General features: G+C 58.3%; 3 protein-coding genes across 3 annotated transcripts; all 3 read right to left on the bottom strand.

Annotated features, from left to right (window-relative positions):
• Positions 1–5,810: 5,810 nt before the first annotated feature.
• On the bottom strand, positions 5,811–6,665 carry GLRG_08852 (nicotinamide N-methyltransferase; the record flags this gene model as incomplete). The annotated part of the gene is made up of 1 exon (XM_008099402.1): positions 5,811–6,665. The coding sequence occupies one exon, from the start codon at positions 6,663–6,665 to the stop codon at positions 5,811–5,813; it is 855 nt and encodes a 284-aa protein (XP_008097593.1).
• Positions 6,666–7,483: 818 nt separating this feature from the next.
• On the bottom strand, positions 7,484–8,671 carry GLRG_08851 (uncharacterized protein; the record flags this gene model as incomplete). The annotated part of the gene is made up of 1 exon (XM_008099401.1): positions 7,484–8,671. One exon carries the CDS (start codon positions 8,669–8,671, stop codon positions 7,484–7,486), a length of 1,188 nt encoding a protein of 395 aa, XP_008097592.1.
• Positions 8,672–9,819: 1,148 nt separating this feature from the next.
• On the bottom strand, positions 9,820–11,677 carry GLRG_08850 (copper fist DNA binding domain-containing protein; the record flags this gene model as incomplete). The annotated part of the gene is made up of 2 exons (XM_008099400.1): positions 9,820–11,455; positions 11,646–11,677. The coding sequence occupies 2 exons, from the start codon at positions 11,675–11,677 to the stop codon at positions 9,820–9,822; spliced, it is 1,668 nt and encodes a 555-aa protein (XP_008097591.1).
• Positions 11,678–12,492: the final 815 nt, after the last annotated feature.

The raw sequence follows: 12,492 nt of genomic DNA, 5'->3' as shown, positions 1-12,492 counted from the left end.
GTCTGGATGTTTGGGCGTCGGGGGTGAAGGGCACAAAAACAAGCATGCATGCGAGAATTGGAGCGTGAACTAACTGTAGGTACTCGGTCGGCTCGAACAACAGCACCGTTGGATAAAGTGGCAGCGAGGTCGAGGTAACTGGCAGGGAGGGGGTGGGAGAGCAAAAAGGCGGGGAATTAATTGATGGAGATGAGGAGACGCTCTCGGGAGAGGAGGCAGAAAGAGGAGGCGGATGGGTTGAATGGGTGGGTGGATGAGCGAGATGAGTGTACAGCGGGAGAGGACAGACAGGAGAGGAGATTCGAATGGATGGGCGGCGGCCCAGGCTCTGAGCGATGTGGAACTCGAGAGCGGAGGTGGAGGGCGGCAGCAGGCCTCTGAGAGAGCAGCGAGACAAGGAGAAACGGTGCGAGGTGCGGCCGTACCTCAGGAGCCGAATGTGAGGTAAGGCGAGGTGGAGGAATCGGCTGGAGTAGGTACCGGTAGCTATCTGGAAGCTTGGTACTTGCGGGTGGGAGCAGCTGAGAGCTAGTCGGGGATCAGCTGAAGAGGGGAAACACGGGAATGTCGGCTGTCTGCGGCGCGCCGTGCGACGACGAAATAGACGACGGCGGGATGCTGGGATGGGCGGAGAAGCAGGGCAAGATGGACCGGTGCGGCGCTGCAATGGCGCTCGGGGTAGACTTGACTTGCAGACGTCGTAGATGGGAGCTGGTGGGTGTGTGTGAGAGAGTATATGTAGGTGTGCGTGGTGCAAAGGTTTGCAAGATGGTCTCGTGAGGAGACAAGAGACCAGAACAAGAGTGAGGGGGAGAGTGAGAGTGAGAGAGCCGGCGCGTCGGCTGGCCTACTTACTGCCCAGGAGCGACAGAATTTCGATGATGTGTCGTGGAGGATCAACGGGGGAAGCCGCCTTGGAATGCAACGTCGTGGGCAAGAGAGCGACGTGCGGGAAGGAAGCCGCCTCGGAGATGGAGAGGAGGAGGAGGTGGGTGAGGTCAGGCCAGGCCAGGCCAGGTCAGGCCAGGTCTAGAGGAACCGGTGCGGCGGCGTGTGGAGGAAGCGGGTAGGGAGGGTATGGCGAAGGAGGGGGGCGGAGAAAAAGGCGATGCGACGAGATGATGGACGTGGACGCGGACGCGGACGTGGATGTGGATGTGGACAGCCGGGCGGGGTGCGTGTGGGAGGTGAGATGAGGTGAGGTGAGGTGGACGTCGTGGTCGTGATGGGTGGGAAAAGGTGGGGAGAGAGTGATGAGGAGAGAAAGAATTGGCTTCGGTTGAATGGGGGGAAATCCAGGCAAGGAATCTGGGGTCTGGGGTTGTCTCCTCTCTCTCCGCATTGGAGAAGCACAGCACCCGGTTCTGTAGTAGTGTACGGATACCTACCTACTGTACTCCCTACTGCCCGACACGCACACAATCCAAAGTACCTTAGATGGCTTCATAGGTGAGGCAATGCGACCAAACAGAAATGTAAACATGCCTTGGAATGGCGGACTCGAGCGACATGCCGACGAGACACTTTGGAAGCATAGCATAACAGTCTGGAAGCAAGCCCTGGCTGAGGCTTCTTCTGTCTTGCTCCTCTCTCCTGTCTGTCCAGTCCGTCTGTCAGTCTGTCTGGGAAACGGGTGACTTTGGGGTTGACATGTGTGAGGTACCTTTCCGGTGGAGTCCGTCGCGGAAAGTACCTTGTCCAGACCATCTAACCAGGTATACCTACAATACGTGTACCCAACGCCTGAGCCAATCTTCCCAGGAGCAGGCCTGCTCAACATGCCTGAACACACCGCAACAGGGTTGCATGTGGTCACGGTGGTGAGGGGGAGGGAGCTTCGCGGCGCGGTGCCAATGGGAAACCGGCCATGAAATCATTCCTCGTCGGCAAGGGCTCGGAGATGACAACGACGATGACGCCGACGCCGATGCCGATAAGGAGTCGCGAAGCCCAAAACACAGCGCAGTACAGCACAGCACAGCACAGCACAGCACAGCACAGCACAGCACAGCACAGCACAGCGCAGTATACACTAGCATAGCATATCCGTACACATAGATGATAAGCACTAGGTACTTACCTCCAGGACTCCGTCCCATCTCTCAAGGTTTGACCATATTTACCATGTAAACACTTGATGATGCTCCCCCTTGCTCGGCCTCTTTCTTTCTTTCTTTCTTTCTTTCTTTCTCCTCACTTCCGCTCTTCCGTCGCACGCCAAAACTCTGCCCTCTGCATCCATCCATATTACGGCAAGACAAGCTCTCATCGCCCATCTTCCAGGGTCAGAAGGCACAACGGGGGACGGGGCGGGGGGGGGGGGGGGGACGAGGAAACGTCCAGGCCTCAAAGACGCACCAATGGCAGCCTTGCTATAACGGCCAATCGTGGCAGGGAACCCCCCCTTGTCCCAGGCGAGATATGGCCGCTTCGGCTAACGAACCGCGCGCTCGTCCCCTTTTTGGAGAAACCACAAAAGCCAGTCGGGGGTCGGGGTCGACCAGAGCCGACGGACGAGTCCCTGACGAAAAGACCCTATTGAGCTTCAGCTTCAATGCCGCTGCTGTCAGATAGGGTGGAACAAGGCGAAGAAGCTCAGTATACCTCTTCTCGTGGTTGGCTCTTCTTCTTGTCGGTTTGTTTGTACTTTGCCATGGGAAGGAAATCAGAAACTGGGGGGGTAACATGGCTCCACGTCCCCAAATGCGGGTACTATCATTGTACCTACCGCCTTCACAACGTCCTTTAGTCTCCAAATGCCGAGGCCGAGACTCGCACTGGAATGGACTGGGAGCTTGATGAAAGCGCAGAGAGAGGAGGGATTTGCCCCCTCCCCAGAATGACAAGGCCAACAACAGGCCACTGCATAAAAAGACAAAGAGTCCAAACACGTCCATGGCGCCTAACTTCGCTACCTAGGTAGGTTTGTTGGCCGGTTCAGATTCATGTCAGGTCTGGGCAACACTTCCTCTCGTACTTTTGTGTTACAGCGCTCGTCATCCTCGTGAAACGACTATGCCGCGCCGCTATGCTCTCTCCTTCTCAGTCAACCAGCTCATCTCATCCGCACATGGCCACCCTCAACGCAATAGCCATGTAACAAGGCCTGGGGCCCCTACACCACATTACACCACACCACAACACACGACATGGTACATCGACCCCTTGAACGTGACATCCCATCTTCAAGCCAATGTCAGGAAAATTCCCGATGGCTGCAACACGCAGCGGGCAAACGGGGGGGGGGGGGAGGGGGTCCGGTTTTGCTGTCGTGTGTGATGTGTGTGTGGGAGTGTGGACGATGAATGGCGGGCGAGAAAAGATGGGAGAGGCTGCCCTGCATTGGAAGGCGATAGGCGGATAGCTCACTTCGTGGATGCAGAGGCAGGCAGGCACGCGTCGGACCCAGACGACAAGATGCAGGAAAGCCCCGAGCCCGTTGCGGCAGGAGCAATTGCGGGAAACGGGAACGGAAACAGCGATCCCTCAGCTATGTACCTAGTAAGGTAGGCACTCACACTCAGAGAGGCACCTGCCTGCCTCCAAGGTGCAAAGTGTGGGGTAATTTTGAGGCAAGAAAACAAAAAAGTTGGCCCCACTATGGTATACCTATGTGCTCCCCCCCCCCGGTCCGGATTTTCCTTCTCCATTTTCCCCGTTTGCACATTCCACAGGCAAGGTAGGTACGGCTCCTGAGGTACCTACTTCACAAGCTCACACTTCTCACACTCCGGCTAGAAACAAACTCACACAAACCATTCATGACAACGATAAGGTGCGCCGGAAGACACGCTCATGCTTTCTTTTTGCCTTGATCTTTTTCATCCTTTCCTTCCCTGGTCTGCAATTAGAGAGCACATTCCATTATCCCATCCCTGCTTGCTGCCGTCTTCTCTCCACACCCCACGTCCTTGTGTAAACAGCCCCCAAAGTCTCCTGCAGCCATCACGTCCATAACCCCCCCCTCCCCCATGGCCAAGGCTTGTCAACGCCATTTCAGACAGAAACCCTTTTGAGTGACGGGGGACCTGACCTCGGCTCCAACATCAAGCAGGGCCACGCTCCTTCGGGCGTTGCATCCAACCCATTCCTAATCCGTCATCACTCCGAATGCTATATCTCTTACTCCTTTTCGGGCGTCTCCTTGTCCCTAACCTCGAGCAGTCCGTGGGGGGTGCTGTGGCTCTAGGGGCCTCCCCATCGGCTTATTCTCCATGCGAGGATATTCGGGTGTTTTTCACGGCAGCGAGGACGAGATAAGCGCTGCCTTCTTTCTTCCCCGCCGATGATTATATTGGCGACGCACAAAGGCAACCATCAAGACCGCCGTTCGTCTTGGCTGAACCACTCGGCCGGATCATCGGATTGCCCACTGTCGCCGGACCACACGTACCCTTGTCATACCGTCCGCGCCAGGGAGGAGCTGCCGTTGGCTGGTAGAAGGAGCCCACGGCGTCGCGCCGCGAATGTCGAGATGCGATAACGGTGGCTTCCCGTGTCGGTACATCTCCTCCGATGCCAAGACGGTTACGGAACCGCGATGCGAGCGATGTAACGCGTGATTGTCTACATGGTCTGCTGACGGGCTTCCAGGAATAGCCTAATTCGGCACTGCTTCACTTATATATCAGGTGGCTAGCATCTCTGCTGGTCGCAACAAGTGATAATGGGTCTTGAACGGAGCAGGTACCATCTAGTCGTTGGTCACTGGTTGAGCCATCGGCGGGCAAGGAAGCATTTTAGCTACCCGGCACTTGCTGATATCGGCAGCCTTCTTTGGCAAAAGAAGACTCTTGCAGCTGTGACTGTAGTGTTCGGGTAAACACCGAGCCCGAATATGGCTTTTGTTCGAGGTGTCTGACTAGAAGTGGCCAGTTTTCTGGTGACACCACTTGGTATAAGGAAGACTTTTCCCATATTTCTCTTTCGTTTCTGGTCCCAAATCACTAGCTCATTGGCTCTTTGGCATTGCGGGCTGGTGGCTGGTTATATGCAGACAAGCACTTCAACACGGGGTATCTCCTCTATCTTTGCCGGAGAAGCCGGGACTGTGACCTCGACGCGAGAAATGTTTTCGTCCGGATCAGAAGAGAAGCTGGCACCTCGTCAAATAACCGAACAGCTCTCCTATAGAACTCGAAACCATGCAGTGTACATACGGTGCCATTGAACGGGACGTAGTCGGTGCCCACGGCCCGAGCCAGCGAAAGAATCGTTCTCATAGGTAAAGTAGTGCGGCTCGGGACCTGGCTCACTGTTGTGCCCAAGGTTCCGTCGGCTCCAGCATCAACTCGTGCTTCCCAGCTTCGCCCAATTAAGAAGAGCAGAGAGCAAAGGTGGACTTGTCGAGGCGAAATACAGCACTCACTGCGTCGCCGAGTCGTCGGGAGGCCGGGGGGGAAATAACTGGACAATGCACGATATCACCCGGTATTCCAGTGAATGGCAGATATGCCCCCTTCTCTAGTAATCTGTTCCCCCCACTCCGCCGCCAGTCCCATGCGTGACAGGATCCCGTTGCCTGAATCAACCGCATCCCAGCCCAGGAGGTGTGTTTACCCTCGGCCACGAGGCCTCCTCCATCCGCCGCCCCGTCTTGCGCTGTTATTTCTTTTTCTTTGCTCTGCCATCGTCCTAGATGCCAAACCGGTGCCTTCCCAAATCCCGAACGCTCATGAACATTTCCATGCCCTTCTCTTTTATACCTCGATTTAGAAAAAAAAGAAGAAAGAAAGAAGGAGCCTCTCAAGTCTGACACCCTCCAAGCATGATCGCAACCCCCCCCCCCCCCCCTTTCCCAGACACACCTCTCAGCCCTCTAGCAGCTCCTCGGGCCACCGCACCTCGAAGCCGCTCACCGTCTTCTGCACCTCGACGTCGCCCGGGTCCCCCTCGAACAGCGGCTTCTCCATCTTCCTCTCCAGCACCTGCTCCACCAGGAACCCCCTCTCCCGCGCCGCGTCGAAGAAAGCGAGGTCCTTGTGCCGCAGCCACGGCCGGTACGACGTGAAGAAGACGTACGCCACGGCGCCCCTCTCCCGCGCCAGCGCGTTCCAGATCGTGTCAACGAGCTTGCCGTGCTCCGAGTGGCGGAACAGCAGGTCCGCCAGCACCAGCACGTCGAACCTCCTTGCTGTTGTCGTCGTCGTCGTCGTCGTCGTCGTCGTCGTCGTCGTCGTCGTCGTCGTCGTCGTCGTCGTCGTCGTAAACTCCGGCTCGGCGAGGACCTCCAGCAGCGGCGCCACGTCGGCGCCCCAGACGTACCCCCTCGGCACGACGACGCCCTCGAGGTCGCCGGCCTCGTCGACGTTCTTCTGCATCGTCTGCACGATGTCGGCGTCGGGGAAGTCCGACACCACGACGCGCCTCGCCCCCAGGATCCCCGCCGTCAGCGACGGCAGGCCGGCGCCGGCGCCGAGCTCGAGCACCGCCCGGCCCCGGACGCGGCTCGGGTCCGCTTCGAAGTAGTCCGAGACGACGCGGCTGCCGTTCCAGAGGTGGTGCGCCTCGGTCGGCGAGTAGCCCACGAGGTGGAGGGTGAGGACGCGGCCCGACGACAGCGTGTGCGTCTGCGTCGTCGGCGGCGGCGTCGGCGGGTAGTAGTCCTCCGGGTCGGCGAACAGGTCCCCCGTGTCGCCGTCGGCGACGTCGCTGACGGGACTCATTGCTTGCGGGGAAAGTTTTTTTTTTTTTTCCCGAGGTGGCCGACTCAGACGTCGAGCGATCCGTCTTCCCTCGACGTTGATGAGGAAGGAGGGGCAGATGTAATGGCGGGAAGTCGGTTCTGAAGCAAGAGTGAGAACACCCCCTCCCTCGCGACAACTGAGGCCTCTCTGTTTAGGGGAATTTGTTTTTTATATGAGTCGTTCCCAGATCAAAAGAGTTCTGTAGCAGTGTGTCAGATCAGAGGCTGTTGAGAGTTACGATCTTGAGAGGAGCCGACTTACCTGAACGGGTGCGGGGTGAGAGAAACAGAGAGGATGAGTCGCAATTTTTTGCAGTCAATTTTTTTCTTCTTTTTTTCTTCTGCGATGCTGTGAGGTTGTGGGTACAGTGCAGAGTCGGTTTTGTCGACCGGCACTGTATCGTAAGGTAGTCAAAACACACGTATGGTACAGTGCGGCTGTCTGTCGTCGGGCTATTTCCACGTTTCCAATAACAAGCAAACAAACAGGCGGCGCGCAACTTGAGATGATCAAATGGAAATGGATACAACCGAGGGTGATTCTTTGTCATCATTTTTATTGCTTCAGATGTTTCTTTCTGAACCCATCTTCTTGTTTGTGTCTGCGCAGACCTCTGGCAGCTTCCCATATTCGTATTCTTCATATATATCATCACTCATCACAGGACCTCACTCCAAAGAACATGGTCGCATTTGTTTATTAACTAACCTTATAGAACGTTTCATAAGCCCCAATGGGAACGATTCTAATGTGTAGAGTGTGGCCGCAACAGCCGTCTATGCCCCCCCTTCCCGCCCTCACCCGAACCTCTGCTTCGCCAGCTCCCGCAGCCCCTTCATGACCCCCTCCTCCCGCTCCCGGTACTCCCTCACCCGCGCTTCCCGCTCCGCCTCCCTCGCCCTCGCAATCTCTTCCCGCCGCAGCTCCCTCTCCGTCTTCTTCCTCTCCTCCCGCGCCTTCATCGCCTTGAACTCCTGCAGCGAGTCCCCGCCCCCCATGAGCTCCTGCTCCCCGACCTCCGGCACGCCGCCGTCTCCGCCCTTGTCCCGGAACTCCTTCATCTTGTCGTTCACCAGCGCCCGCTTCTCCAGCTGCCTCTCGCGCGTCCCGGCCTCCGCCCGGGGCGCCACCTCGTCCAGCCTCTCGCGCTGCAGCCTCCGGTCGTCCTTGCGCTGCTGCCGCAGGTCAGCCGCCCGCGCCTCCCTCTCCAGCTGCGCCTCCTCGGCCAGCGTCTCGCGGTGAAGAGACAGGTCCGCCATGCTCGGGATTCCGGGGCCCGCGCGCTGGCCTCCTTCCCGGGCGGTGGGTGGGAGCCTTGGCCCAAGATCGTCGTCGTCGTCCTCCTCCTCTCCCTCTTCGTCTTCCTCGCCCCGCCAGCCATCATGCCTCTGCTCTTTCACCACCTCAACGTCGTCGCGCCGCACCTCCTCCCTGGGCCCATCGATGCCCTCCTCGATGGCTCTCTCCTTGGCCGCCACAAACATCTCGGGATCGTACCACCCCTGGCTCAGCTCCCCGCGGTTCCATTTCCCCACGAAACTCTTCCACCGGCCCCGGACTTCCCGCTCGTCCATGTCGCGGATGTCCTTCTGCTTCTGCAGGTCGAGGTAATACGCCAGTAGCGGCCGGAAGACGCCGAGCTCCGACTTGGACAGCTGCCGGGCTTCGTAAGGCAGAGGCTCAACGGCAGCGGCGGTCTTGTTGCTGCGGTCCTTGTCTTTGTCGCCCCGGTGGCGGTGGCGGTGGTGGTGGTGGTGATGCCGGTGATGATGTCTGGACTCCCGGTCGCGGTCCTCGCTGCGTGGAGACCGCCTCCGCTCCCGATGCGAGCCGCCATCGTCGTCACCAATGGGAGACCTCCGCCTACCCTCATCCCGATGCCGTCTGGGCGACCGTGACCGGGTGCGGGTTACGGACCGAGAGCGCGTCCGCCTGTGTTGCCGCTCCGCGTTCCTCCGCTCACCCGAGCGCTCGTCCATAGGCATGATGGGCCGGGTGTCCAGTCTCGAACGCTTCTCAAACTTTTTCCTGATAGTACAAAGATGAGACAAACCTCGTCAGACCTGAAAGAATGATGATCCTCCCTGCCCCTCGAATCAAGATGACCGGCGCGTCTACCCGACAAGGCTCCGAACAAGCTTTTATCCCTCGACGATGACAGGCGAATCGCACGTCGGATCTTTAAAAGTCTAATAAGGACCCCCCCCCGCTCTACGTGCGAGATCGGTATGCCTCCCCGGATAAGAATGGTGGTGGGGATTCGTGACGCTGGAGTTTGTCCGTCCTGTTTGACCACGGTTTCAGCAGCGAGAATCCTGCTACGACGGTTGAGTCGACCTGCCGGAGCTGGCCGAGTGTTCCTTGATGCGACGAAGAAAATAAGACGACTACTTGCAAACGATGACGAAAGGTAGAAGAGGGCTGGTTGAGGAACTGCAATATCCCGAGCGCTTGGCGGTGTCGTCGCTGACGTTGTTCAAAGGAAAAAGCTCGTGCCACTGCCGCCTGTCGCTCAAGCGCCAAAACAAGCAGGGGTGGGCGGGGAGTTGGGGGACTGGATCTTCAGGTCGGTGCCGCTGCGATGTGGCTGGGCCCCCCCGCGGAGCCGTGGGTACCCCAAATGCGGCCCCGGAAAGTACCACACCCTCGGCCATACATGCCGAGTTCCCCTCACCTCTGTCGACGACTGGCCCTAGATAACTCATCCGACCCCGGTGTTTTGTTATCAGACACAGCATTGGGGTTTGAGCATGGAATCGATCACGACCCAAAATGTACACGTTTACAGAGGATTTAGCACTGTGCTTCTCGATGTACAAAGGCGCGGCGCGGCGCACGCAGCAAAGGGGCTATGCAAAGGCCTGGGTTTCGGTCTTCCAGGGACCGTCAAAATAATACTTATGAGTACTGCGACAGAGCCAGTGTGTAGGGTATCGTCTTTAGAGAAAAGAAGAAGAAGAAGAAGAAGAAGAAGAAGAAGAAGAAAAACACCGCAGATGCAAGCCATGACATGATAGACCGATGCCGACCTTCCCCTTCCCAGACATAGTTCTCATTCATCCATCGTCATGAAGCCATGTTTGTGGTCTTAAAACACTTCACATCCAACCGCCCGTCACATTCAAACGTCGTGCTATGACTCGGGGATCGGTGAGTTGTTGTGTATCGAGCAGCCGAGGCACTGACAGTCGTCGCCGCAGGGGCACGACAAGGTCTCGCCGGCGCATCCGTCGCCGCTGAACGGATACGTGACGAAGAAGAAGTCGCTAGCCGATAGCGCCTGCTCTTCGCTCAGCCCGGATGCTGCATCTGAGGGCGTCTGCGGCGCGGGCGGAGAGCCGCCACCGTCTCCATTAGCGTGAGACTCGGCCCCGTGGGCTCCTGCTCCGTTGGCTACCGTGTGCTCCGAGTGCCCATTCGTGCCGTTCGTCCCGTTCACCGCTCCGTATGAGTCTTCATGCATGCTCATGTACGCGGACCGCACGTAGTCCTGCGTCGCATCGTTGTAAGGATGTGCGGCGCAGCCCACGCACTGGCATCCATCGCCGCAACCGCACGTATGGGACGTCGATTCGGGCCCCGTCGCGGTCGTGCCCTCGGGTGTGAAGATGGGGTTCGGCGGCATGCTATACGTCGCGGGTTGCGGAATCGGCTGGCCGTAGTGTAGAGCCTCCATCGTCTGCTTCCACTGCTCGGGCTGCAGGGGCGACATGAAAGATCCGTATTGCGGCGGGTAAGTGAAGATGGTCGGTTGAAAGTAGGAGTGATAGATTCCCTGTGGCATGGCCATCGGTGTTTGGAAAGGTGACATTGCCATCGCGCTCGTAGGCGACACATGACCATTGGACATGTAGTGGCCACCGCTGTTCGTCGCTAGGTCGGTGTCAACTGTAGGTGCCTTGCTGGAGCAGCAACTACCCATATTCGGCTTCGGCCGCGTCTTTGGACTCGAGCTGACACTGGAAGGTTGTGTAGAGCTTTCTTCGGCCTTGCCCGGTCCTGAACAACACGAGCCCCCTGTGCTAACGCTTGTAAGTGACGGCGGTGGGGGCGCGGGCTTCATGGCTCCGTTAGCCTTGCCAGAACAGCAGGATCCCCCGTTCGTGGCGGTCACTGGGGCGGGAATCGACGCCGGCGCCGGCGTGCCCGTTGTCGAGGTTGCGCCGTTCGTATGGGGCATCGGCATCGCGGCGCCGTTCGGGAACATGGGGTTGGGCATGGGCTGTGGAAACACGGGGTACATGATGGGCTGGTGATGGAAGCCGCCGTTGACGCCACCCATGATCGTCATCGCGCCGTACTCCATGCCGGGTCTCTGTGCGGGCATGGCGGGTATCGCGCCGTTTGCCTGGGACATGTGGCTCGGCTGCGGCATGTCGTAGGGCGGCAGGATGTTGATGCTGGAGGCATCCATCCTCTCAAAGTTGGCGGGGTCGAACGACTGTTTTCGACTGCTAGACTTGGATGCCATCTTCTGGATTCGAAAGGAGGCCGGGGCCTTGGTCGGGGACAAGGGCGGGGCATCGCTCGCGGGTGACTCTGCCTTTATGACGCTCGACGACGAGTCGGTGGTGGGTGTTCCGCTACTCGACCCGCAGCCGCACTTCTGCTTCTTCGGGATGGCGGCCGTGACGCTGCCGCAGCCGCAGCCGCGGGAGGGCGGGTGAGGGCATGTGCTCAGCGGTCGGCCGGGCTTTCGCACGGGGACCATCAAACGCTCATTCGCGTGGGTGCATTTCGTGGAACGATGACCACGAATACATGGCTCGCTGAGCGGCGAAAGGTGGAAAGGGTCAGCTTCAGGGTCCAACACAATGCGGGGTTCGACAGGAATCAGGAGACAAGGCGCATGGCTCTGGCTCGCGTGAGAGGATAAGAGAGAGGGGGGGCTTCATGCCACAGAGGGCACAGACGAGAGCGAGATGAGATCGCGACAGGAAAGTAAAATGCACGACTTACCAGGCCATTTTCTGGCCGTTGATGAGCGGCATGGTGAGCTGTGCTGTGTGGTTGAGGCGGGCCCTCAAGGTTGCGACGGTAGATGAGGGAAAGGGAGGGGTTTTTTCTTTTCTTTTCTTTTTTCTTTTTTTTGCGACTATCGAGTATCGAGATTCGAGATTCGAGAGAGATGGAGCGAGCGAGCGAAGAGCGAGGCTTGGAGAAAATATGAGGTACGGTGAGTTTTTGCTCCGACTGCACCTCCAAACGACCTTGGACCCTTGGAGTGAGCCGCGAGGTGAAACATGGAGGCGGGCGCCAGCTCTCGGGGTACACCTGTCGTCGGCCTGTCTTTGTCCGGTTCGTCGGCGTCGTGTGTCTGTATCGGAGGCTGCGTGGATCTGTGTGTTTTTTCTGTGTACCTAGGTATGCGGCGGCGTGTCCGGTCGGTGAACGGGTTCAGTATGAGTTGAAAGCAACGGTAGGCAGGCGAAGAAGAACCGAAAGGGAATCTCGGAGGGGAATGCGGGATGAGAGGGCTAGAGATTGGCGAGAAACGAGCAGCGTTTCGAAGAATTGGAGTGGAGAGCGGGCTGCAAGGTCTGTAATGTCAAGGTGAAGAAGGATGGAAACCCGGGTGGATAGAGCGAGTCGAGTCGGCGAGTGTCGAGGTACGACTCAGGCAGCGGCAGTCGGCAACAGTAGAATTGATTGTTGATGAGAGAGAGGGAGAGAGACAGAGAGGGAGGGGAGGGATGGCGGGAGCAAGGACGGGACAGGACGGACAGGACGGACAGGACAGGACAGGGACACCTCGGCGCTCATGCGCAGGGTTCGTGTCAACCAACCACTTAGGTAGGCAAAGGCC

The sequence above is a fragment of the Colletotrichum graminicola genome, assembly GCF_000149035.1.
Source record: "Colletotrichum graminicola M1.001 genomic scaffold supercont1.41, whole genome shotgun sequence".
Lineage (NCBI taxonomy): Eukaryota > Fungi > Ascomycota > Sordariomycetes > Glomerellales > Glomerellaceae > Colletotrichum > Colletotrichum graminicola.
Note: the sequence above shows the minus strand (reverse complement) of the source record. Positions and strands in the feature narration are given on the sequence as shown.